General features: G+C 48.8%; 1 protein-coding gene across 1 annotated transcript in view; it reads left to right on the plus strand.

Annotated features, from left to right (window-relative positions):
• LOC147703391 (uncharacterized) overlaps window positions 1-27,717 on the plus strand; it is a 9,287,842-nt gene that overhangs the window by 7,388,191 nt on the left and 1,871,934 nt on the right. The window contains exon 32 of the mRNA XM_086931832.1: window positions 3,309-3,419. Coding sequence (XP_086787958.1) covers window positions 3,309-3,419 — 111 coding nt within the window. The remainder of the gene's footprint in view (window positions 1-3,308; window positions 3,420-27,717) is intronic.

Here is a 27,717-nt window from a genome sequence, read left to right on the forward strand (position 1 = left end):
CCAGTAATTTGAATCCACCATTCTAACGCCAATACTGTCCAACAGACTCACAGGCAAAATAAATGCTTGGGCCTCAGCTAGCCTTCCTGCGGGGAAAGGAAATTGGGTGAAAGGGAGGAGATGTGGCCTAACGGCCTGAACTGCTGGATGTGAAACTGGGGAACCAGGTTTTAGTTCCAGCATCGGCTCAACGTCCTGTGATTCTCCACAAATCACTTAGGGTCAGATGTACTAACATTAGTAATGAGAATATTTTATGAATAGCTATATGGTGATTGCTATTACAAATGTAATAAAGTTATATCTAACCCTTATTTCAATAATGAGCGATTCGTAATGGGTTGTAAATAGACCTACATCATTGAATATTAATGAGGTAGGTCATAAATTGTGACCTGCTATGATTGGTTGCATCACAGGGATGGTGGCCTGCTAGAGTCAGCAGAACACCATGTCTGTGATCGCTTTCAAATAAAGCAATCTTTTTTTCTTAACCCCTTCGCAGCTACGCAAATTTCCCTGCTGTGCTGGGGGGCGGGGGCGTGCACAGCACCCCCGTGCTCATGACGAGCTCAGCTCGTCATGACCACACCCGTTCCTTTAGAACGCTCACACAGCAGGGGAATTTGCCCAGCAGGCGAGCGTTCTAACGGTAATGACAAGCTCAGCTCGTCATGAGCACACGAGCACCGTGGCTCATCATGACAAGCTGAGCTCGTCATGAGACTTGAAGGTGTTAAAAGCAGCCCACTGCCTGATCTTAAAATTTTTTTTATCAACGTTCACAAAGGAAAATGGATTTGATCCAGGAGTTCATCTGAGCTTTTGCACGGATCTAGCTGAGCTCTTCTAAGGTACCAATTGAAATCCTTTGAAAGAGTCCAATCTAGATTCCTGCATTAGCTCAATCAGGTTCATGCAGGAGCTAGATGAGTTCCTTAGGGTCCCAAACTGAACTGCAAGGAATCATCTGGGCTCATGCAGGGACCCAAGCAAGCTCTTGCAGAGATTTTTTCCGCCTCAATTTGGTACTTGCTGGAGCTTCAGTAGAAATGAAACTGAACTCCTCCATCAATGAGCCCCTGCAAATATGCAAGGTGTTTACGCTAGTTTCACAGAGGGCCCAATAGCAACTTTGACTGTGTGAGAGTGGGTCCACCACGCTGCCACCATGCTCCCACACTGCCAAAATAGTGTGAACACTGTGCGCCAGACTTCGTTTTTTCTCGTGTTTGCTTCTGAAAATGAGCACTGCAATGAGAGCACCAAAGACAGTTCCTGCACGCCATGGACTCTGCAGTCCATGCCGTGCAGGAACTGGGGTGCATGCACACAGGAAGGCATTACATGCATGAACCCCCATGCACAGGGAAAACAACTTTCCTCACCGCCTGCAGTTTCATGGAGTAAGAACCTCCATGGAACCGCTTGCGGTGAGGAAAGTAGTAACATGCTTGCCAGTGCTGCAGGGCACTACTAAGCATATTGGGGACCTCCGACCACTGCACCCCCACTAGGGATCTCTGTTCCCTAGTGATTGCAGCAGTGCCATGGCGGTCTGACTGCCCAAGCTGTAATCTGTCAGTCAGACCACCGGTGAAGCAGTGGCCAGACCGACACCACTGCGCTACCATGAGTTTGGCGGTCTTCGGACCACCGAACTCATAATTAGGCACAGAGTCAGAGGCTCTTTATATAGAACAAGGTGAACGTAACCAACATTTCATTGGACAAGTATATTGTGCCATAAATATCATTTACAGAAATATTACCCCATTGTTAATAATAGAAAATCTGCTGTCAATCAGAAGATATTTTTGTAAATGATATGTAGGAGACAAATTTCTGTCACAAGATATTTTTACTAATGATTTTCCAATGTACAACTATCTTTCTCTTCCCTCATTTCCAAATCCCTAACTCTGGTTTTCCCATTTTTTTGTGCTGTCTCCTCTTCATCTTTATGTTTCTTCTCCTCCTTCTCTTTTTATTTCATCCATTCATAATTTCTACTTTATTACTGGTTTAATTTTCCATTCTCTTACTTGGCTTCTTTTTAGTCCCTGTTAGAGCTTTGCTTCTGTTCCTTCCCCTCTGTATGCATTCTTTTTTTTCATCAGGCTTTGTAGTTGCTGTTACCTTCCTTCTTTTTGTCTCTGGGTCTAGTTCGTGTGCTGCCTCTGGTTTGCACTCTTTTGTCTTCTACCTTATTCTTATCTTTCCACACTTATTATTCTTCTCTCCAGGTGCAGACATATGTTCTATTTCTCTTTATTATCCAGTGGTCTTGAACACGCTTTCAAGATGATTTTCCCCATGTAATTAGGATCTCCATATCTTGTTCAGATTTAAGGGGTCTATTACAATGGCGGGCGGCAGTAACGGTCAACGGAACCAACCGCAAGAGGTGCGGCAGTCCCGCTGTGCCTATCAGAATGCGATCGCCACCATGGCAGTCGCATCCTGTATATTTAACATTGTGTCTGGCGGTGCTGTATTCAGCACCCGGCACAATGTTAAATAGGCATGTTGTGCATTTGCATGCACAATGTGACAGGCACCGCGCGGTGCCTGCCATGTTGTGCAGGCAAATGCAGAGGGTACCATAGGTACCCCTATGTGCACCCCCCACCCCCCCAACGCCATGGGGGCCTGCAACAGGCCCCCACATGCAGACACCGCATGCCATTCCATGGCGGCAACGCCACCATTTAAAGGCACATCCACGCCTGCATTATAATATGGATGGCAGTGTCTTGCAGACACTGCCACCATATTATACCCCTTTTCTGCCCGGTTGACTCGTCGACCGGCGGAAAAGTTGCGGACAGTCTTTCTGTCTGCCGCAGTTCCCCCGCCATCATAATATGGCGGGGGTAAATGGCATGCGGGCGGTGTGTTATGGCGGGCGGATCGCCACTACCATTTAGGCGGTGGCGATCTGCCTGCCATACTAATTGACCCCTTAGTTAGGAGGCATTTCTGTAAGCCATATGTTTCGTAGTTTAAAGGATGTTCAAGACAAATGTCATCTAGTTCTCAAAAGACAATTGTTTCCCTTATAACCACAAAAGTAGAATGAAAGTAGTTACTTATTTTGCACTGTAAAAGTTTGTCACACCTCACTGTGAGATAATCTCTAGATTCACTTTTCAAAGGAGGGCTCGAGAATGAGTCTCCACAGGATTGTCCTAGTTTTAGCATGCAGCATAAACCTGAAATGAAACAAACAAGTAGTATAGTATGTATAGTGTCCTAACTTTCTGGAGTAAGCAACACAGGTCTTATTTATTAACTCATTATTCCAGACATTTAATCTTCATCTGAACAAGGATGATGACGCTGGAAAGAGGGAGAAGGAAGATACAACTAAGGCAATGGATTCCGCTGTTGAATCGGATCCGAAAAGCGACAGAGAGGTGGGATTTTTGACATTCAAATAAAAATATAATAAGTGGATGAGTTAAGTGGGCATCGCAAATAGAACCTTCCCTGACCTACACACTGTGCACGTGTTTTAAGCTCTTAATGTGTTCTCTTCTCGTTTGCAAGTTGTCTTTCTTAAGGGAAGGATGTGTTTAGACAGGCAACTATCCTGACATTTAGTGGGATCCTAGGCTATTTTACTGAAATCTCTGGCACACATAGATGTTCTTCTCGTGGCTCCATTATTCAACAAAACATCTCTGCACAAGCTAGGGACCCTGGAACACATTGCAATCATATGTTTTCAATGTTGAAAATAATTTAAATCAGGGAGGATGTAGGAGGCATCAGTTTCCATATCATGTTTAGGTCTGGTGTAGATAAAGCTTTAGAGTTCTTGGCATTCTCATGTTTCCTAAATCAAAATCAAAAATAAGTACACACACACAAATAAGGGCTCTCAAGCTTTCTCCCATCTCTCTTCATCTATTGCTCTCTTTTAGTGTCATTCACATTTTACTTCTGTCTACCACATAGGGCCCAGGGGCAACATGTGCCCTTCCTGATCTTTATATGCAAAGTCTTACCCCCCCACCCCACACACCCCTTTCCCGGTCAACCGCGGCACCACACTGCTGTTTACTCGACTCAACACTAACATCAAAATTATGTGAAATAAACGGCAAACAGTTATGTAATGGTTAATTGAAGATAAAGAAAGGAAGTAACTAGGGTGTCCTGCACCGTTTACCATTAACAGCTTGCAGCAAACGTTTAAAAATATGATAGACTCTACAAAATGCAAAGAGTGCATTTCATAAACATAAAGGATCATTTCACCTTAGTACATCATATCAATCCGTTTAGGAGATTTATTTTTTTTAATTTGCATTATGGAGTTTGTGTTTTTAGGTGAAAGTTTTCAAACATGAATTCAGAAACATTTACTCTTCTCCCCACCCTGACAACAATGCCAATAGTGAGCTAAGAGGCAAATCTGAAAGAAACAGGTTAGTATTAGATTCCTTACCTTAGAATATCCCCAGGCGTCAGACTGGATCTGGAAATGTTTGCGTAGCAGTACCCTTGCGCGTCGGTAGGCGTCGTCTGCGGCTCCGTGTCCGTCATCGGCGTCGTGGACGCCGTTATGACTTCGTCGGAGTACTTAGACGCCGCCTCCGTGCGCTGACGTCAGTTCTTCGTTTTTGGGTGCCTGCAGCGCAGATCCGGAAAAAGTGGTACCTTAGTCACGTTTTGACTAAACTTTTTAAGATCCATATTGATCATTTTAGAGTCTTCGACTCCGAACAGTGCCGGTAGGGATGCCAGGTTTTAAACCCTGTGAGGACTGCGACCGACTGATGTCGGCAACCGACCCTCACCCCCGGTGTCTTCACTGTCTCGGCGTCGACCACGACGACAAGGCCTGCCCGGACTGCCGAGCCCTGACTTCCAAAGCTAGGCGGGAGCGGTCCCACAAGCGGCTCGAGCTCCGGCAGTCGGCCCCGCGCCGCGAGAGGTCCTGGTCCGGACGGAGGTCGAGGGACCGGTCGCGGGATCGGCGCCATCATACCTCTGGAAGTCGACATCACTCTTCAGGCTCGAAGTCGTCAGTTAAGCACAAGAAGTCAAAGAGACGTCATCGCTCTTCCGAATCCCCCTGACGCTGACGCGATGCGGCCGGGGGTTCGGGTGACACCGCCCACGCGGCTCCATCGGAGGCATGGGCGTCGCGACCTGCCCCATACCCTCCGTTCCCTGGGCAGCAGGCGACGCCGGAGGATATCGAGCGCTTCCTCATGGCCATGAGTTCCCTCTCTCCTCCGACGGGCTCTGCAGCACCTTCGGGCCAAGCGGACCCATCTGGGGGCCCTAGCGGGTCGGGTGCTTCAGCCCCGACACCGCCGACGCCTTCGGGCCCGGTGCCGCTGGGCCCCGCTGGATCCGCTTCCGGATCCGGGTCGTCGCCAGTTGACCTAACGACCTCACCGGCGCCGGTCCCTAGGGTGTCACCTCCGGCGCCGCCTTCGGGCTACGTCGTCCCCGATGCCTCCCTCGATCTGGTTCCGGAGTCAGAACAGCGCCGCCAGGTGCCGCTTTCGCCGCCACTTGGAGAGTCTTACTTCAATGAACCGGCCCCATCCTTTGACAACCCTGATTATCAGGAAATGGGTGATGAGGAGTATTGGGAGGGGTCTGAGGACCCTCTGACATGTGAGTGTCAGTCCCAGCAGGACTGGACAGGTGAACTTGGGGATGCCAGTGGTCTGGACACTTCTCTAGACACTGGTTTTGTCTCACCCCCTACCGTGGCTACGGAGGAGGGGGAAGCCTTCAGTTTGGTGTTGACGCAGGCGGCCAAGGCCTTGGGCCTTGAGCTCCCCGTCGTGGCCGTGAGGACTAACCTTTTCACTGAGGTCCTTAAACCGCAGTCAAGCTCGGCTGAGCCTCTGCTGCCGTTTAATGAGGCCTTGACTGACGTTCTTTTGGGCACTTGGTCCAGGCCCGCTACAGGTCCGCCTGTAGATAGGAACGTGGCCAGATGCCACCGCCCGGCCCCAGGCAACCCTTGTTTCCTGTCCACCCATCCCACCCCGAGAGCCTGGTCATCCAGGCCTCCAACTCGCAGACCGCATTCCCATTGGCTCCACCTGATTGGAATCCAAGAGGTATGAGCAATACGGCAAGAAGGTATTCTCCTCCCTGAGTTTGGGACTGCAGTCTTCCAACACCGCATGCCTCTTGGGCCGCTACACCCACTCTCTGTGGGACACGGTCGCGGACATTCTGCCACAATGCCCGGCGGAGGTCAAGGCTAAACTCACCCAAGCCCTTGAGGAGGGTTGAGATGCAGCACGCTATTCCATCCAGTGTGGGCTGGATACCACCGACTCACTGGGCAGAGTGATTGCAACGATGGTGGCGATTCGTCGCCATGCCTGGTTGAGGTCCGCCAACTTTTCAGCTGATGTCCAGAATACTCTCATGGACATGCCGTTTGATGGCCATCGCCTTTTTGGCGACAAGGCAGACCATGCGCTTGAGCGCTTAAAGGATTCCAGGGCTACGGCTAAGTCCCTGGGCCTCTCGGCCCGCGCCAGCAAACTGGTGCCTTTCGCGGCCAAGGAAGGGGCGCCCCCACACGTGCTGCCAGCCATGCACCGCAGACTCATTTCCAACGCGGTGGCGGCTGTGGAAACTGCCGTGGCGGCGGTCGGGGACAACGGCGAGGCCAGTCCACACCTGCCCCTGCAGCATCCGCCTGAAAACCCTCCTAGTCCGTGCTTTCAGGCCCCTGTGACGCCAGTCGGGGGCAGGTTCGCCATCACCTCCTCCACTGGTGCACTGTCACATCGGACAGGTGGGTGCTGCAAATCGTCCGAAGAGGCTACTCCCTCCCCTTCGAGGCGACCCCTCCTGCCATGCCACCGCAATACCACCGCCTGTCGGGGGATCACTTGCGACTTCTGCAGGAGGAAGTTGCAGCCCTCTTGGCCAAGGGGGCCATCAAGCGCGTTCCTGGGCCAGAAGTAGGGTGTGGTTGCTACTCCCACTACTTTCGGGTACCCAAGAAGGGCAAAGGGGACCTACGCCCTATCTTGGACCTACGGAACGTCAACGGCTTCCTCCGGAAGGAGAAGTTCAAAATGCTGACACTGGCTCAGGTCTTATCTGCCCTGGACCCAGGAGACTGGATGGTAGCGTTTGGACTTGCAGGACACTTATTTCCACATCCCCGTCCTGCCGGCCCACCGACGCTACCTGCGGTTCATGGTAGGCAACGAGCACTTTCAGTTTACCGTGCTCCCCTTCGGCCTTACCAGAGCCCCACGGGTGTTCACGAAGGTGATGGTGGTGGTCGCAACTCATATGCGCAGGTTAGGGGTTTCAGTCTTCCCCTACCTCGACGACTAGTTGTTGAAGACGGGCTCACCCAGACAGTCGTCAGCCACCTCCAGACGACGGCAGACCTCCTGCACCAGCTGGGGTTCTCCATCAATGTGCCGAAGTCACACATGTGCCCCTCCTAGAAGCTCTTCTTCATCGGAGCGGTTCTCGACTCTGCGCAGTTTCAGGTTTATCCTCCCGAACAGCGGGTTTGGGATATTCAGGCTCTGATTCTGATCTTTCAGCCTTTATCCCGATTCTCTGTCAAGTTGACGCTGCGGCTTCTGGGGCTGATGGCCTCCTACATCCTTCTGGTGCATCACGCCCGATGGCGGATGCGGGCTCTGCAGTGGGACCTGAAGTTTCAGTGGGCCCAGCATCAGGGCAACCTGTCCGACCATGTCCTGATCTCGGAGGGCACTGCGAGACAGCTGCAGTGGTGGCTGACGGACCGCGATTGGGTCAGCGGCAGATCCCTCACCCTTCCCCAACCGGAGCACATAGTTCTGATGGACGCGTCCCTCCAGGGCTGGGGAGGCCACATGGGAGAGGTGGAGATCAGAGGCCTCTGGTCTCCGGTGGAGTCCCGGCTCCATATCAACCTTCTGGAGCTGCGGACGATTCGTCTTGCACTGAAGGCATTCCTCCCCTCTGTCCGGGGGAGTGTAGTGCAGGTGTTCATGGACAACACCACCGCCATGTGGTACTGCAACAATCAGGGCAGGGTGGGATCATGGACCCTCTACCAGGAGGCTCCGCGCCTCTGGCAGTGGCTGGAACATCAGGGCGTGACCCTGGTGGTTCAACACCTGGCAGGTTCTCTGAACGCCAGGGCGGACGAACTCAGCCGCCGGTGCATGATGGATCACAAATGGCGTCTGAACTCGGACGTGGCGCAAGGTCTCTTTCTGCAGTGGGGAGAGCCTTGGTTAGATCTATTCGCCACAGAAGAGAATGCGCAATGTCATCAGTTCTGCGCGTTGGAATTTCCAAGGCGGCACTCACTCGGAGACGCTTTTCATTGCGAGTGGAGTTGCAGTCTGTTGTACCCCATTTCCGCCTATACCACTTCTGCCCAGAGTGCAGAAGAAGATCAAACGCAACCGGGCCCAAGTCATCCTTGTGGCTCCGGACTTGGCACGAAGATACTGGTATCCCGAGCTACTCAGTATGTGAGTCGATCCCCCGGTTCGTCTGCCTCTTCAGGAGGACCTTCTGTCGCAGCAGCAGGGGACGGTCCTCCACCCGCACCTGTTCAGTCTCCACCTCCATGCTTAGAGATTGAGCGGCGACAGTTGAGGCCATTTGACTTGCCTCCTGAAGTCTGTAATGTCATTCTGGCAGCCAGGCATCCCTCCACAAAGTCGGTATACGCCTGCAGGTGGAATAGATTTGTGGCATGGTGCACAGCAAAGGCTGTGGATCCTCTCTCTGCCCCTCTTTCTGAGGTTCTTCTCTTCCTTCTTTCTCTTGCCCAGCAGGGCTCTGCTCTGGGCACTATCAAGGTCTACCTTTCTGCCCTTTCAGCCTTTTTAAGGCTGCCTTTCTAAGACCGCATTATTGGTGCTACTTGATCTTACAGCAGCATTTGATACCCTATCCCCTTCAATCCTGGTGGACCGGCTGAAGGGGATAGGGGTAGGGGGAACTGCCTTGAGTCTCCTATCTTCTTTCCTCTCTCAGAGACAACAAAGGGTCCAGCTTGGTAGTTTCTTGTCTCCCTCCCAGACCGTACAATGTGGGGTCCCTCAGGGCTCCTCCCTGAGCCCTCTGTTATTTAACATCTATGTAACCCCACTTGCTGAGGTAATAAGATCTTTTGGGTATCAAATACTGTCCTATGCAGACGATACCCAAATTATCATTTCCACCACCTCACCGGCCAAAGAGGCTGCCTCCAAATTTCGAGCCTGTATGGAGGCAGTCTCGGAATGGATGGTGCGTAACTACTTAAAGCTCAATGGGGAGAAGACGGAGGTCCTAGTCTTTGGAGGAAGCCACGATATCTGGTCCGAAGACTGGTGGCCCCCTTCTCTGGGAGACTGCCCTAAACCTTCCAACTTGGCCAGAAACCTTGGTGTCCTCATAGACTCGGCCCTCTCCTTTGACCTTCAGGTCAACAGAACAGTATCCACCTGCTGCAATACCATCCGCATGCTGAAAAAGATCGCCCCCTACCTGTCATTTGACGCCCGCCAGCAGGCAACAGTCGCCCTGGTATTTTCCAGGCTCAACTACTGTAATGCGTTGAGTGGGGGCATTAATAAAAAATCCCTCCATCGGCTTCAGATGGTCCAAAATTCTGCTGCTAGGATGGTCCTAAAGCTACCCAGGCTTACATCCGCAACTCAGGCCAGGAAGGACCTTCATTGGCTTCCCATGCATGCCAGGATTTCCTTCAAGCTCATTTGTTTGACCCACAGGGCTGTGTTTCTCTCCGCCCCCGAAGGTATAAAGACTCTTGCTAGTCCTTACTCTCCTAAAAGATACCTTCATTCATCCTCACGAAATCTGCTCGTCGTCCCCAGATTCAAAAAGGTAAGATGGGGTGGCAGAGCCTTCTCTACTCTGGCTCCCAAACTGTGGAACAGTCTCCCCCACGAACTCTCCAACCAACCCTCTTTGGACATTTTCCGGAAGTTTCTGAAGACTTGGCTTTTCTCTCAGGCTTATTATAAAATTTTTCTGTATTAGTATAAATGTCTATGTGTGGACTGCGCCTTGATGCCCGCTGGGCTAAGTTCGCGCAATACAAATCAACTTTCATTCATTCATTCTGATCAACCATCTTTGTTCAAGTCCCCTATTGTAACTTGTTTTCCGAAAGGCATCACTCACACGTTTCCACCTGTTCCCTTTGTGATGCCTCAGTCGGACTTGAACCTGATTCTTACATATCTGATGTGCGCTCCCTTTGAGCCACTTCACAACTGTCCTCTCCGCCTTCTTACTCTGAAGACTGCTTTCCTGGTTGCCATCACCTCTGCCAGGAGAGTGAGTGAGCTCCAGGCTCTTTCATCCAAACCTCCTTTCCTTTCTGTCCATCCGGACAAGGTTGTGTTGCGGACTAGACCCTCTTTCCTGCCCAAGGTTGTCACGGCCTTCCACATCGGGCAGTCTATCACCTTGCCCACCTTCTTTCCGCCTCCGCATCCCTCAAAGGAGGAAGAGCGGCTCCACCATCTGGACCCAAAACGTGCGCTCTCATTTTATCTGGATTGCACTCGCCAGTTCCGGGTGGATGACCAACTCTTTGTTGGTTACGTGGGCGCTAAGAAGGGACGGGCGGTGCACAAGCGGACCATCTCTCGTTGGGTCGTCTTGTGTATCAAGGCTTGTCACTCCTTTGGTGAAGAAGGAGCCTCCTGTTGGGCTGAGGGCCCATTCCACTCGGGCCACGGTGGCTACCACTGCCCTGGGCCGGGGAGTCCCCTTGCAGGACATCTGTCAGGCAGCTACGTGGGCATCGCTGCACACGTTTGCAATACACTACTGCCTGGACAGCCAAGTCCGAAGGGATGGCTTCTTTGGCCGTTCCGTCCTCCAGGACTTTCTAGTGTGATTATTGGTTCGCAGACCCACCACCGGGGTTGGTATTGCTGGGGTACCTATTCTAAGGTAAGGAATCTAATACTAACCTGTTTCTTTCAGATGAACAAGTTACTTACCTTCGGTAACAATATATCTGTAAGAAACAGTAGTTAGTATTAGATTCCTTACCGCCCGACCCATCCTCCCTGTTCTGCGAACCGATATCTAGGGTTAAGGTCATCCCCTTTCAGGGCCCTAGTTTCAATGGCACCAGTGTTGGTTTTTAACATGGCTCTGCGTTTCTGGCGCGGAAAAGCTGTGTCTAAGAACTGACGTCAGCTCGCGGAGGCGGCGTCTAAGTACTCCGACGGGGTCATCACGGAGCCTATGACGCCGATGACGGACGCGGAGCCGCAGACAACGCCTACCGACGCGCAAGGGTACTGCAAAGCAAACATTTTTGGATCCAGTCTGACGCCTGGGGATATTCTAAGGTAAGGAATCTAATACTAACTACTGTTTCTTACAGATATATCGTTACCGAAGGTAAGTAACTTGTTTGTCAGGTGTTAGGTGCACCCTTTGGGTGGGCTGGATTGATATTACGTATGAACAACATTACAGTTTACTGAATGAACAACAGGAGGATGTTTTTTACCGCGCACACCCTGAAGTAATCTATTCCTAAGTCCTCTTACATGTGATAATGAAGAAAAAGGTTGGCCAGTTAACTAAATGCATTGCTTAGGATCACCCAATTTGGTTAAGGAGCTAGCCCAGGATTTATCCCAGGTTTTCAGGTTTCACATTGTGCTAATCAGCCAGTAGATGTAACGCTGCACTACCCCATAAATCATCTTATTCCATTGCCCAGACCGCCATCCTGCTGTCATCAGAGCAGTCCTCGGCCTCGCTGAAGACAAAATAATTTGGGCCCTGGGAAAAATGTTGCGAGTACCCATAGGATAAAGAATGGGGCAATGGATCAGGGCACTACAGCCATTAACTGCCTTCCACTCAGAGGGATCATTGACACAATATCCAGGTAAACACTGTCGTTTGACACAAATATCCTGCCAAAAAATATGGTTTACTAAATGCAGTGTTCCTATACATATATTGATTAGTACAAAAATATCGGAGGAAAAATATCGATGACACTAAGATCATCAAAAAATATACAAGAATATACATTTTGTAATATGAACAGAGTTTAAAGTAGTAAAATAAATATTTTAATATATACATTTAAACTGATGCAAGTTAAATAAAGCCCACCAATAATTAATACTATATATAATTGTATAAAAACACAAACACATATATACATGTATATATGTGTTTGTGTCTTCATAAATATATAACATATATATAGTGTAACAATAAGACCATCCAAAATATAAACAATTGCAAATAAAAAATGCATTAATTAATTTAGACAATAAATTAAGTATTACAAATTTAAAACCCCAAAACAACACATATACTAAAAATACTATAAAGAGTGGAGAAAGCATTGGACTTTGGAGGAATCAAATTTGCTATTCTCACTCCAGTGTGTACAACTGTAGGGAAAGCTTTGGACTGTGGAGGGGTCAAATTTGCTATTTCCACTCCACGCTATACAACAGTAGGGAAAGCATTGGACTTTGAAGGCGTAACATTTACTATTACCACTCCAGTCTGTACTACAGTAGGGAAAGTGTTAGACTCATGTGGGGTTAAATTTATTATTCCCACTTCAGCCTGTCCAACAGCAGGAAAGTTTGAACTTCGAAGAGATAACATTTACTATTCCCACTTCAGTCTGGGCAACAGTAGGGAAAGCTTTGGACTTCTGAGGGAGGAATTCCCTATTACTTACCGGTAATCTTCACTACTCCTGATCCCGTTGTCCTTGTCCCATTCCTATACAAAGTGGAGATGGCCATCCCCGCGACATAAAAAAAGAACAGGAGCACGCTGGGATACCTAACCCACCCCCTCCCACTGGGAGTATATAAGTGGGGAAAGCGATACAAAAGGGAATGATGGACGGAGCATTTGAGCAAATCAAACACTCATCCCCAGTCAACTGATTTGGGTTTAATCCATCACCATTCTTTAGCTCACTCAGCCACCCCAGTTCAGACATGGCCATATGCAAATCAGTCTGACCCTGTGCCTCATGGGAACAGTCCAGCCCGAAATGCCAAGCCTTGTCTTCCCTGGACCGGAAACAAGCATCCTGGGACCGGTTTCGGATTCGTAATCCTCATCAGCCAGGCTATTTTGAATCCAGTGGCAAAGTGAGCAAGGGACTCACGTCTGAGCATACCCTGCCAACTTAGGGCGAACAAAACAATACAAAAGGGGATGATGGACGGAGCGTTTGAGCAAATCAAACACTCATCACCAGTCAACTGATCTGGGTTTAATCCATCACCATTCTTTAGCTCACTCAGCCACCCCAGTTCAGACATGGCCATATGCAAATCAGTCTGACCCTGTGCCTCATGGGAATAGTCCAGCCCGAACTGCCAAGCCATGTCTTCCCTGGACCAGAAACAAGCATCCTGGGACCGGTTTCGGATTCATAATCCTCATCAGCCAGGCTATCTTGAATCCAGTGGCCAAGTGAGCAAGGGACTCACGTCTGAGCATACCCTGCCAACAAGTATATAAGTGGACCAGCCCAGCATGCAGCCTGAAAACACCAAGCCAACAACCGGAAGACTGGCTGCTCGAAGGGAGGGAGGGAGGGAGGGGCGTAAGGAATGGTACGAGGACAACAGGACCAGGAGTAATGCAGATTACCGGGAAATAATAGGGCATTACCTCCCCGGTCCCTCCTGTCCTCGTCCCATTCCTAGACAAAGTGGAGAATACCAAAGCAAACAACCCGGCCTTCCGGACACCCACCAATGCCAGGGGCACCACACCAAAAGCAGCACCCAACAGAAGCAAAAGGGAGCCCACAAGAAAGAAGAAAACGCAGGCAGGAGCACACAACCAGCCACGCCTCCAACCAAGCCAATGGAGCCGAAACCCCAAAATCAGCAGAAGACGATCAGGATAGACAGCAAAAGAGCACAAGATTCCCTGGGCAAGCCAGAGGAGGCCCGGCACCCAGAGCCAAGCCGCAAGGGAACACCCAGAGGGGCCAAAACAAATGTCCCCATGAACAACCAGCGGAAGGCGGCCCAGGAGGAGCGAAAGCACCACCACGGTGCAAACAAGCCAGGAAGGGCAACCGACCAGGGAGAAAACCAGCAAGGGTGAAGCCCACAGCACCAGGCACCACCAGGAAGTCGCCCAACCAGGGACAAACCAAGCCAACCCTGCCGAACGCCGGAGATCAGACAAGAGCAGGCCGAGCAGGGAGGCACGGCCAAAGGCCCAGAAACACTACCTGCCAACAGGAACACAGCAGGGGCAAAGACAGAGAACGAACCCCCAGAACAGGAAAGAAGGTGACTCACAGCTGCACAAACCAACAAACGACCACACCAAAAGTCGAGGGGAAGGAAAACAAGACCGTAGAGGCACGTCCAAGCAAGAGACCAAGGAAAGACACGACCAGCAACAGGACCAACCCCAACCACACCAGGGGAAGCCACCAGCAGAACCGCAAAGACCGAAGAGGACTGAACTCGACAAGAACGCAGGCACAGACCCAGAGGAACAACCAGGAAGAAAGGGGGCAGCAAACACAAGCAAGTGCCCCCCACAGCTGACAACACCAGCAATAGAGAACCCAGAGGCACAGAAACCCCACAGGAGGCCCAGACCACAGGGCAGGAACGACCAGCGGCCAACCCCAGCGAAGACACCGGAGAGCCGCAGAAAGGCCCCCACACCCGGAGAAGAACCCGGGGTACAGGGATCGGCCAACCAGCCAGGCCCGAGGCACACACCCTGAAAGCAGGAGACACCAGGACACAAACCCATCAACCTGCCCAAAGGAGGCCAGGGAGAGCCCTGAAGCGCAACGCGCAGCAGACCCAGCACAAGACCAAGGTACAACCAAGAGAGACAACAACAGAGGGCCGAACACAGAACTGGGGAAGATCAAACCCCAGAACCAGGAAGGAGGAACCCTAACCAACCACGAGCCGACTCACCGGCCAGGACGACAAAGGAGGGCACCAAGGAACCACTCAAGGCAAACTCCAAGAGAAGCTGCAGAAGGGCAAAACAGGAGAGACAAACAGGGAGGCCAACATCCCAACCCCGCAGGCATCCCCACAAACACCCAAGAAGCCAGCAGGCCAACCCGACAGGCCAGCCAGCCAGGAGGCCCCCAACTCAGAACCCCCTGGGGCTGGAAGGCGAGACAAAGGGCCAACCAACCCAACGCCAAAAAACCCCAACAAAGAAGGGGCACAGGGAAAGGCACAGGAGCCAGCCACAGCCAGCCACCCAGAGAGTAGAAGCAGCAGGAAGGCAGGGAGGGAGCCTGGCAGCCCACACCATCCAATCCACACAGTGGACCCAGCGCAACATCCAGGTGCAAAGGAGCGGCACAGAAAAAAGACAGAACACCAACCCTGGACCCAGGAACACCAGGCCCAGAACCACCGGCCACCAAGAGGTCAAAAAGAGCCCCACCGAACAAAGCGCCAAGGCATCAGAGAAAGAAAGTCCAGGAAAGGACCCAGGCAGGGACCCAAAGGGTACCCCGAAGCAAGGGCCCAATAGCCAAAAGCCGGACACAAGGGCCCAATAGCCAAAAGCCGGACACACCCAAGCAGAGAAGGCACCAGCGACCCACCCGCATAGGCAAAAGAGCATCCAAACACAGGAACAGCAAGGCCAAAACCCAACAGATGCAAAGCCCAGGCCCCAACAACACACCGGAGCACCCCAGGCACCACGAAAACCAAAGGAGAGGTGCCCGGAGAACCCAAAGGCGCACAACCCACCAAGGAGTGCGTAGCTGAAAGAAAAAGGGAAGACCGAACACCGGCCGACCCAAACACTGCAGAGCCAACTAAAGAGCAAGGACCACAGTGGAGAACCTGACCTTACGGGCTAGGCGGCACAGGGCACACCTAAGATCTCCGAGTTCATCTGCTTTGGCAGACAGAGACTCGTGACACTCTGTTAGGCGTAGAAAAGCAGATTTATTAGCTGCAGCTAAGCACAGTGGTCCTGTAAGTACACCAGCGGGTATGTTATCAGGAGACTGCCACTTCATTCCGTGGCGCACAGACTATTATAGTACACAAGTTTACAATGCCAACTCCCAAAACATACAAAACTGACAAATAGGAATAGTTTGAAAACAAGCTATCGAATGTCTAAAACACACCCTGCTTTCAGACCCTGTGTGCTCTCCTCCCTTCAGGTTAATCAACACTAGTGTCCGCAATTCAATTTGCAGGTGGTAGAACATGTTAAATGCTTCAAAGGACAGTCTATGTAACAAGAGAACACACAAAGAGAATAGCGAAGGCCAGTTAAACAAGATAAAGTCAAGAAGAATGGTGGGACCCAAACAGTGGAGTAAGACATGGATTAATCAGTCTAGACATGGATTTACGAAACTCGGGAGACCCTGACATCGGTTTCATAAACATAAGCAGAAGTTACTCTTTAACAGGGAGGACACATAGCAGCTGCAAGAGCAAAAACATCGCGTTTACCACGTCCGCCGTGCTGCCTGAGTGAGGCAACACAAAATGGCGGTTAAATACAAAATGGCGGCTAGATACTAAGTGAAGTCGAAAACCACGTAACCTTAGACCCTGCTTTTGCCATACTCAGGCAAAGCACAAAAGACTCATGTTAGTCTGAATCAATATCGATGGTCATGAGGTCATTGAGGTGTTGTTGCAACATCATTCTAATGTTCTCTGTTTCCTGTGTTACTGGCTTAGAAACACACACAGTTGCACAAAGTCCGCAAATAGCTGGACCGCACTGTAAACAAAGACAACAAGAAAAGATTATTGCTAGAATCGCACCAAAGAAAGTTAACACCTTCCATCGCCATGTGGACAGTAGTCCCCAAAACCATCCCATCACAGACCAGTCTCCAGTGTCCTGATGAATGGACTCGGAGATGGCATGTAGCTTAGAGATGGCTTGGTATACTGTAGGGGCATTATCTGGAACGTAAACGCAGCAACTGGACCTAATCAATTTACAGACTCCGCCTCTATCAGCCAAGACAATGTCTAGAACCATTCGGTTCTGCAAAGTCATAAGGCGATCCGCCTGAAGTTCAGCTGTCAAATTATTTAATGCTCCAGAAGTTATATTTATGGTAGCATCGACCACACGAACCAGGCGTCTGATGTTTCTACTATTTGCCATTGGACCCCAAAAAGGAGAGAATTCCTTTCAGGAAATCTCCTCCCTCTTGTCCGGCCATGTCTTCCACATCAATAACCCCTCTACCCAATCTCTTTCTATGGTGATCTGCAGGAGCAGTATATGTCGGGGGAAGAAGAAAAGCTATATAGCATGACCCCGAGAAATGTGTGGGAAGCCATGTATAAGCTTTATAATGACAGATAAAGTATGTGCCTTGTGATGGAACTAACAGTGAAGGAGTCAAGGGTGTATAGACGTATATGTGAGAACAATTACTCCTTTCTTGCTTAACTTTGGTATTCTGGCCATTTATTTGTAAACACAGATTACCTCTCTGGGGTAAAACCCAAATTGGTGCAAATTTCTTCTGTTTAATCTTATCAGTGAGACTAGTGACATACCAGGTCACGTTCCATCCATCATATGTTCTCTTTTCATCTTTGGGAATCTTGATAATATCAGCTATTTTTGCCATGGTCACTATTCCCTTGATCAAAGAACTATGACTGAAATCCACTCCACCATTGTAGGACCGACAAGGAGGATATCGGAGTAGGTTCTGGTATGCATTAGAAAACATAGCCAGATAAGCCCAGGCAGAACCTTCATACGTAAATGGAAGAACTAAATACGGCATCCCCCCCATTCTGTGTTGTGTGGTATGAGCCCACAAACCCAACAATCAGTAGTATTCACTACCAATTGATGTTGATGTAACAGTTGGATGAATGAATTGTTAAAATACTCCATTCTTCTCATCTGCTCATGGTCTGGGAGTGCATAAAATTTATGTGGAGAAATAGTAGTAGAGGAAATCAAAGAAGTAGAAGTAGGGACAGGTGTTGGATGCATACTGTGTACGATCCATCCTACACATGCTAATAAACTGCATAAACATACTGAAATACATAATGCTACGCCACAACGACTGAATAATAATTTCTTATAATGATTTCTTTTCATAATTTTGACATCATTCTCTTTTCCTGCGCTATCCATTACTCTAAAGGCAATGCTCACGATAATCTTCCTTAATCACTTAGCTGTGGTTGTTAGCCGTCCTATGACACTGAAAGTCCTGTTGACCTAGTCACTATTCAGGTCACAGCCTAAGACTCCTACCGTGACCCTGCAACTTGATGGATAGTGGAAAAGAAATCTTTCACTTTTTAACACAAGACAAAAATGATAACGCACAGAGTTTAATTGTTCATAGGCAACCTTTCTCTCAGGTTGTATCGTGTCTTGCCAGGTATCCTCTGGTCCTTAAATAAAGTCTCCGGATCCGATGTGTTTAGTCGTAAGTGTGGAGGTACAGCTTCCTGCAAAACGTTGTTGTCCTCTTTCTCAGAACTAGTCCAATCCAGGCATGCACTGCTGAACGGTACGAACCTAGGTACCTTTTCACATTCACTGTCACCAACGCCTTCTCGGACCCACTGGTCGTAAGGTAAAGGCAATGGTACCCGCTTACAGTACACGCCGTGGAGCCAGTTTCGTTTTCCGACGACCTTCACTGCTGTACGGGTGGTGAGTAGAACTTGTCTCGGCGGCCCCCAACGAGGTTCCAGATTTTTCTTCCTCTGGAAGTTTATCAGACACACCCAGTCACCGGGTTGGATGGAGTGTCCTGGATCTGAGGAGGCCTCCGGCAAAGCGTTTTTGGACCTGTTGACGAATAACACGCAATTTAGTGGTGAGGTTGTGCAAATAATCAACCAACAATGGATACGGAATGTCTGAGTACTTTTTAGGTCGAGGGACTCCCCAAACATTAGCAGGGCGCCCGAAAACAATCTCGTATGGGCTAAGCCCCAATCGAGAATGGACAGTCGTTTTTGTTGAGAGAAGTGCCAAGGGCAAGGCATCAGGCCAGGAAAGGCCTGTACTAGTCTGAATCTTTGCTAACTTAAGTTTGAGAGTGCGTTATTACACTCTACCAAACCAGCTGACTGAGGATGGTTTGCCGCATGAAATTTCTGTCTAATACCAAGACCCACACGCACTTTCTGCATAATCTGACCTACAGATTCACTCCCATAGTCACTCCAGACAATGCGCGGCAAACCAAACCTCGGGAAAAATTCTTTCAGAAGGACTTTGGCAGTAGACAAAGCAGTATTGTTCTTTAGGGGGTATCCATCTGGAAAAGGCGCAAACCACCACCAGGACATACTTAAGATTATTGAAACGTTCCATATGGATGTAATCTATTTGCAGTACCTCAAAAGGATATGTAGGGGGAGCAAAGTGACCTGCTGGAGTTGGAGTTCCCTTTCCTGGATTATGCATCAAGCAAACAATGCAATGCTTCACTACATTATCTGCACATTTAGGAATATTTTCATTTTGCCATACTGGGGCTAGGAGTTTACATATACCCCTTGCATTAATATGGGCTGGTCCATGAGCCATAGTGACCACAGGTAATACATACGCATCTGTTAACATCCATCGCTGATGCTCTGACAATTCCGTCCAACATCCCATCGTATCCAACATTCCCGTACTTTCTTTCCACTTACTCAATTCTTTCTCAGTTGCTTCTTTCTGAATAATTTTCACGCTTTCTACTGTGTCTTCACACATACCAGCCTCTGGGAACCAATTTGCCGGTCCTGCAACGTACATTCGACTCTCAACATTCCGTGCCGTTTCCTTTGCTATTTCATCCGCAAATGCATTTCCCCGACCCACATCATCAGTAATCTGTTGATGCGCACTCCACTTCACAATCGCTATTTGAGTGGGCAAGGTAAGTGATCCAAGAAGGTCAGTCACCAACTGACCATGCTGTATTTTAGTGCCGTGGGAGGTAAAGAATCCTCTTTCTCTCCACAAACGGCCGAAACTGTGGGCAACGCCAAACGCGTATTGACTATCTGTGTAAACAGTCACACTTTTTCCTTTCGCCAACACACATGCTCTCGTCAACGCAATCAACTCTGCAGCTTGAGCTGAATTCTGTGAAATGCGTGCAGTTTCTACTATCGTATGTAGAGTTGTAACAGCATAAGCTGCTGTTGCCTCGCCATTAAGAGGCTTAAAGCAAGACCCATCTACCCACAGGATCCCGTCTGGATCCGTAAGTGGTGTATCTTTCAAATCGACTCGACCTTTAGTTTCTTCTTCCGTACGAAGAAAACAATCATGCTGATCTTGTACATTTTTCTCATCCAAAATAGGCAACAATGTTGCTGGATTCAGAACATTACACCTCCTGATATGTATATGACTTGCTAAAAGCGTCAACTCATATCCAGACAAACGAGCACTCGTTAAGTGCTGGGTTTTCGTCTTGTTCAAGAGAGTATCTACTGCGTGTGGCACCATAACATTAAGAGTATGATCCAACACCAATCCAGCAGATTGACAAATAGAAATCGCTGCTGCCGCTGTTGCTCTAAGACAACTGGGTAATGCTTTTGCAACTGGATCTAACGTAGCCGAGAAATAGGCACATGGCCTTTGTTTCCCTCCAAATTGCTGTGTCAGAATTGATAATGCACAACCTTCCTTCTCATGAACATAAAGTGTAAAGGGTTTACTGTAATCTGGAGTACCCAACACAGGAGCCGAAAACAAAGCAGTAATTAAATCAGAAAAACTCTTTTGACATTCATCAGTCCAAGGAAAAGGTTGGGGCGTATCTTTCAGAGTGAGTGCCAACAAAGGTTTCGCTAGTAAGGAAAAGTTCGGAATCCACTGTCTACAATAAGAGGTAATGCCTAGGAAAGCACGCACCTCTCTTTGGGTGGATGGTACAGACATTTTCGCAATTGCTTGGATACGTTGTGGGGTCAATCGCCTTCCCTCCTTCGACAAGAGATGACCTAAATAGGTAACCTCTTGTCGGCAATATTGTAACTTAGAACGCGACACTTTGTGATGTAGATCAGACAAATGTCGCAGAAGTTACACAGTCACATTTTTACAGACATCTTCCGAATCAGCAGTCACTAATAAATCATCCACATATTGGATAAGAGTAGCACCAGATGGCAAAGAAAAGGTGTCAAGCTGAGACTTTAAGGCTTGACTATAGATGGAGGGACTATCACAATAGCCTTGAGGTGCACGCTTACATCGAAAACTTCGGTCTCCAAGAGAGAAACCAAAGAGATCTCTACTCTCTTCAGCAATAGGAATGCTAAAGAAAGCATTTTTGAGATCAATGACTGAAAACCAAGCTGCCGAAGCAGGAATCATAGTAAGCAAAGCAGTAATATCTGGAACAACAGGAAACTGAGGAACAACAATTTTGTTGACCTCTCGGAGGTCGATCACAAAACGATACACAGGTGGCTGAGAAGGATCAGTACGGTTTAGAACAGGCAGAACAGGACTGTTACAAACATTTCCTCTGGTCTCCTCGACCACACCCTTCTGAACCAAGTCATGAGCAATAGCCAACAGCGCTCTCTCACCATCATTAGAGATCTTATATTGTGGAATGAGTGGTAACTTAACATCAGGCTTCACAGTAATCACATAAGGTGGAATTTGAAGCAAACCAACATCATTCGGACCCGTAGCCCAAAGCGTAGCAGGAAGCGAACGCAGTTCGAGTGGCAGTTGGTCTTTAGATACGTACATCGGAGAAGTCAACTTAGCACCTAAAGTAAGATGTACACCAGATGGTGAGCAATACAATGTGGCATGCAGACGTTTCAATAAATCCAAACCCAATAAATTCTCTTCGCAACCCGTTGTCAAAAAAAGTGGAGCTTCTAAATCGTACGGACCAATGGAAATAGGTAAAGGACAAGAAACAGGGTTGCGAACTGGGGCGCCAGAGAATCCTACAGAAACATTTGTTTAGCCAGACAAAGGTGCCCCAGGGAGTTTAGAATGCATAATAGAACTTCTCATTGCACCAGTATCCAAAAGAAATGGTTCTGTAACACCCAATGCTACAACATTAACATAAGGTCCATCCTGATCCACTGGAACTGATACGACTCCCTTACTCTGTCTATGGCTGTCCTAGCAAAATGAGGAAATCAGCATTCTCACCATCTGCGCAATAATCATCATTGTAATACTGTGCAGACTGAGAATTCCGCTAGTCAAAATAATTTGCAGAGTCCTGAGGGGGAGAAGGACGTCGTTCCTGAGACGACGCACCACGCCCTCTACCTCTGGGCACTGACCGAGAGTCTCCACGACCTCGTGACTGTGATCCGCCATAACGCTGCAACAGAATCGGACAACTAATCTTAAAATGACCTTCCTCTTTACAGTAGTCACATTGATTAGGACCCAATGGAAATCACGGAGCTGGAGATTCAGGTTTTTGCAACAGCTTCTGAAACTGTGGGGGCTGTTGAAATTGGGCCTGAGCAGAACAAGGAGGATAAGCCTGTTGCAGAAGAACCTTCGTTTTTAATTATTTAGTTTTCTTCTCCACTTTCTCCTTATCTTCCTTATCCCTATTCTCATAATATTGAGCAGTAGCTAATATCTGGGCAGTTGAGGAAACAGCCCATGCACTCTCAGATTGTTTCAATTTATGCGATAATTCTGGAAGTAAATTGAAAGCAAATTTATTTACAAATAATCTCTGTCCACCTTCAGTACTCATATCCTGACCACTGTGGTCGATGAAAGTCTCTTCAAAACGGGTAAAGAAATCGGAGACACTTTCATCGACTTTTTGTTTGCACGCTGCTAACTTATCCCAGTTAACGCGTACAGCAGGCATCATCATTTTCATAAGATCTATTATTCTACCGGGCAACTCCGTAATCAGATCATCAGGTTTGGCACCACCTACTTGTGCTGTATCCGCGCCCGCAGTAGCAGCCCAATTACCACCTAAAGCTTGATCATGGTCTTGTCTACGAATTTTAGCCCATAGAGCTTGTGGGACTACATTTGCCATCAATAAATCAATATCTGCCAAATTCATAATACATGTGTTAACAGTCTGAGACAATTCTTTATAATATCCAGCAGGATTCTTATGAGGGTCCGGTAAGGACTGCTTAAGTGCCAACACTTCTGATCTTTTCCAAGGATCATGTACCCATATACGCTGAAAATGAGCTTGGATAGGCGCATGAGCGTTTGGGTCTGCCTCTCTCCATATTGGAGGAACTTCTCACATGGGATATTGTGCCATTTTACGACGAACCGCAGGATCAGGCTCAAGAGAAATTTGAGAGTAAAAGGAAGATCGGAAAGTAACAAGCTTCTGAACAGCAGACTCTACATCAGGACCCACAATAAATCCCTTATCAAATTGATCCCGTATTTCAAATAAATCCTGAGGAAGTGAATTTAAATCCATATCTTCCCACCCTTTAATAAGAGTGTTGCACATAATATTAAAGACATACCTCTGCGTAGGCGCATTCCATTGCAGAAAGGTGTCTAAAATATCACGCACACTATACTGTAAACTACTTGTGATCCAATTACGAGCAAGAGAATCTAACTTAGTCCGTTCTTCCAAATCTGGAATCTGACTACGAGATTGTCTTCGAGATGAAGCAGGAGAAAAGAAAAGAGATCCAAGAAAAGGTGACAAAAGACCAGAAACAGTTTCAACTAAACGATGTCGAGCTGTAGGGGAATCTGAAAATAAAACAGGAAACAACATATTCTATACAGCAGGAGAAAAACCAGTAGCAACAGAGGGTAAAGGGAACTGAGGCACAGGAGTTTGGGGTACAGAAGTCGATGGCAAAGGGGGTGGAGGTGGAATCACAGGAAGAGGCAACTGTGCAGGAACCAAAACAGCTGGATTAACAACAGGTTGTAATGGAGGTGCATTAGTGCCTAACACATAAGCTGGAGGTAACGTCAAGAGATGGGACACAAAAGGATCTAGGTCAAGGCCCTTACTCTTTGAAGCAGTAGGCAGTACGGGATAGCATCTGTCTATTGCCATACGATGCTGTCTCTCCGAAACCTCAACCATCTGATCAGCCTCGTCATCTTTAAACTGTTGGGCAGCCTGTAAAATCGTCATATCCTGCTCTTTCTTATCTTTCTTCCTTTGCTTAATTTCTTTCTGTTTGGATTCTTTACGCCAAAGGCGGAAAGAGTCAAACATTGCCGGCCGGGCTCTTCTCTTAAATAGAATAGTTTCCAAATTATCTAATATAGCAGGCTCAAAGGTACCATTTTGTGGCCACCGTAAAACACCATCCTTTTTAGTGTATCAAATCCAGGTTTCATTAAAAATAATAGGACCTAAACCATGTTTTGAATAGAGATCATAAGTGGGAGTTCCAACCAGAGGAATCAAATAAGAATCCTCTAGCCGGGAATCCCTAATACAACCAAAACAACAAAATTTCCTAAACTTACTAAATCCAGGCATTTCGTAACAAACTGGACTACTTACAAATGTCAAGGAATTTTAGACAATATAGTCACAGCACAAACGTACTTACCCCTTGGCTTTGGTTAGTGCACTAATCGAATAACAAAAAACAAAAACAAAAAGGTGGGCGCTAGCCGCGAATACTTAACTAAATGTTTTCTCACGCCAACAGATGTCCATCTAACGTCTTGCGATACTAATCATCACCAGGGGCCAGAGCAGGGCGACAGTCAGGGCAGCAGTCATCAGCAGCCGTCGGGAAGGAGTAGCCGCACCTCAAAAGACCTTCGGTCCACTTCGACATACAGGGGTCGCTCACGTGGCTCGCAAAATCCTCTGGAATTTTCTTGCGAAGCCCCTCACGACCTTCGGGCAAAACTACTACCGCTGAAGTCGCCCACACGTTGCCCTGCCAATTGGAGAACGTGACCTTACGGGCCAGGCGGCGCAGGGCACGCCTAAGATCTCCGAGTTCACCTGCTTTGGCAGACAGAGACACGTGACACTCTGTTAGGTGTAGAAAAGCAGATTTATTAGCTGCAACTAAGCACAGTGGTCCTGTAAGTACACCAGCGGGTATGTTATCAGGAGACTACCACTTCATTCCGTGGCGCACAGACTATTATAGTACACAAGTTTACAATGCCAACTCCCAAAACATACAAAACTGACGAAAAGGAATAGTTTGAAAACAAGCTATTGAATGTCTAAAACACACCCTCCTTTCAGACCCTGTGTGCTCTCCTCCCTTCAGGTTAATCAACACTAGTGTCCCTAATTCAATTTGCAGGTGGTAGAACATGTTGAATGCTACAAAGGACAGTCTATGTAACAAGAGAACACACGAAGAGAATAGCGAAGGCCAGTTAAACAAGATAAAGTCAAGAAGATTGGTGGGGAGGAGCCTAGCTAGCAACCACGATGGCCGCCTGATTCCTCGGCTCCGCGGACCGCCTCACTGTTCTCCCGTCTCCTGCCTTATCCTCCCAGATATCCTGCCTTTCATCGGTGATTTCGGAGTCGGGAGACGAATCCGGTTCCGAGGGTGTGCCAATCTTCGGAATCCGTGCAGTGACGGTGACGGGGCGCCCTCGCCCTTCCCTGATGCCTCGCGGCAGAGCCTAGGTCTTTGTCCTGCGCTTGTGGCCGGCCCCGAAAACGGCAGCGGCGGCCATCTCGGGCTGGGCGGCGCCGGCCGCTGAGGAACGACTGCTGCCTATGATTCCCGGCCGCAGTAGCCCAACTTACTGCGTTGTCCCTCAGGCTGCTCTCAAGACTGAGAATGCCACAATCTATCGTCATCCCGGCCTTCCTTGATACATTCTATCTTCCTCCGTGGTGAACGCCATTTTAGAAAGCCGCCATTCGCTACTGGCGAGAGATTGCCTCACGGTGCCGCTGGACCCCGCTTATTGTTTACATCGCCTGCTATCGAGGGAGTTGCAGGAATGGACTAGACTGCCCTAGTGCCCCCTGCCTGGTTAAGTTGCTGCGAGCGCCGGCGGAGTGCTCGGCTGATTGCAAGATACGGTGGCGTCCGGCTTCTGGACATGGCGCACGCCTGTAAGCGATGTGTGCAGCGGCAACTCCAAGATCGACTCGCTCCCTGGGATGGTGGCATTTATTCTCTAACACCGACTACTGAGGATTTACCCGACGTACAGGGAATCGCTGCACCATTAATTCCTGAGACGCCCCTGCGGATTGTTGACGTCCTCGTAGCCCTGAGTGATCTGCGTGCTGCCCACTGTGCTGCTGCCAAAGACCTGGAGGACCGGTTGGCCGCCATTTCCCCCAGTCTGCAACGGTCCGACCAAACTTGTCCGCGAGTGCTGGGCGCCGCGCCACATCCTATGCCCTGTTACCGCGGATTGCCTATCCAGCTACCCACGAGTGCGCCGCTGGCGCAGGATTTGACCCCCACCGAGTCAATGCGTACGCTAACTCGGAAGACGTCGGCCATTCAAGGTCTCACGCGGCTGCGAGGGACTCTCCTACAAAAGCCGCGTCCGGCTACCTCACTGTTGTCCACTGATGGAACTTGTCATCTTCCCCTGGAACAGGCGCTATTGCTCGGATTGACTCTCTTTGGCGGCCTAACGGTACGTGGTATTCCTTTTGCTACACTTCTTTTATGCTGGGCTCTGTGTTGGACACTCCATGGCGGTCATCGCTCCATCTTGCCGCGGCCGTTTGGTCTGCCTGCTCCGTCCGGGATGGCTATCGTGCAGCTGGACTCTGTTTACACATTGGACCGCAAAGGGTTGGGTTGAGGCTGCTTCTTTTTCCTTGGCCTGCTGAAACTGTTATTGCTGACATTGTACTACATGAACCGGGAATTCGAGTGCTGGTTTGGTATTGGTCTTGGGGCTCGGGGATGGCTGATCGTGGTTGCGCGTATTGATTGCTTTATATTTCTTTGATATGTCCTCCTCCGCTCTTACCGGGAGGTTAGATCAGGTTTCTCTGTTCTTCCTCCCTACTTCTTTCCCTTCTGTGGGTTCTCGGGCGACAGGCACGTTCTTGGGGGGGGGGGGGCGTAGCCTCTTCGACGTGCAGGGTGGGGGGGTTGGGGCTTGCTTTCTCTCTTTTTCTTTCTATGGCCTTTCTTCTTGTTTTCTCTCTTGTTCTCTTCCTTTTCTCTTCTTCATATCTTGGGTCAGACGGGAGGTGGGGGTTTAGGGTTTTTTTATTTTTCCGAGAAGTTCCTTGCGCTTTGTGCCTATGTCTTTACCACATGTTTTTTGACTGTAAGACCAGGATACTGATTTTTATCCATAGTTACTGTATGATTGCATATCCTGCTTTTCCTTCCCTCTTCTGCTACCAATTGAGGGCGCATATCCTATTACGCAGTTCCCCATGTACTGAATGCCTCTCTCCATGTGCAGTCGGATCCTTTTATTGCTAGCTTGTAGTGATCCCTCCCATATCCTATCCTATCGTGTTAAGCTAGGTTGCAATCTCTGACATGTTACATAGATTGGGCGGGCGCTAACTGGGGCGACAAGTATCTTTCTGCTTAGCTATCCTGTTCGTAATGATCCACTTCCGTATTATTATAACGATGTTCACTTGTGGTTATCCTGCTAAGTAGTTCGCCCACTCCGCGACCCTGTCTGACTCTAGGACGATTCGTCAAAATTATAAAACGAAACCCTCTGTATCCTCCTCCGGTGTTCCTTTGTCAGTTTATTGTAATGCTGCCCAATTTTTTTGCCAACTGTTGCAAGCAAGGT

This window comes from Lissotriton vulgaris, chromosome 7 (assembly GCF_964263255.1).
Source record: "Lissotriton vulgaris chromosome 7, aLisVul1.2, whole genome shotgun sequence".
Taxonomy (NCBI): domain Eukaryota; kingdom Metazoa; phylum Chordata; class Amphibia; order Caudata; family Salamandridae; genus Lissotriton; species Lissotriton vulgaris.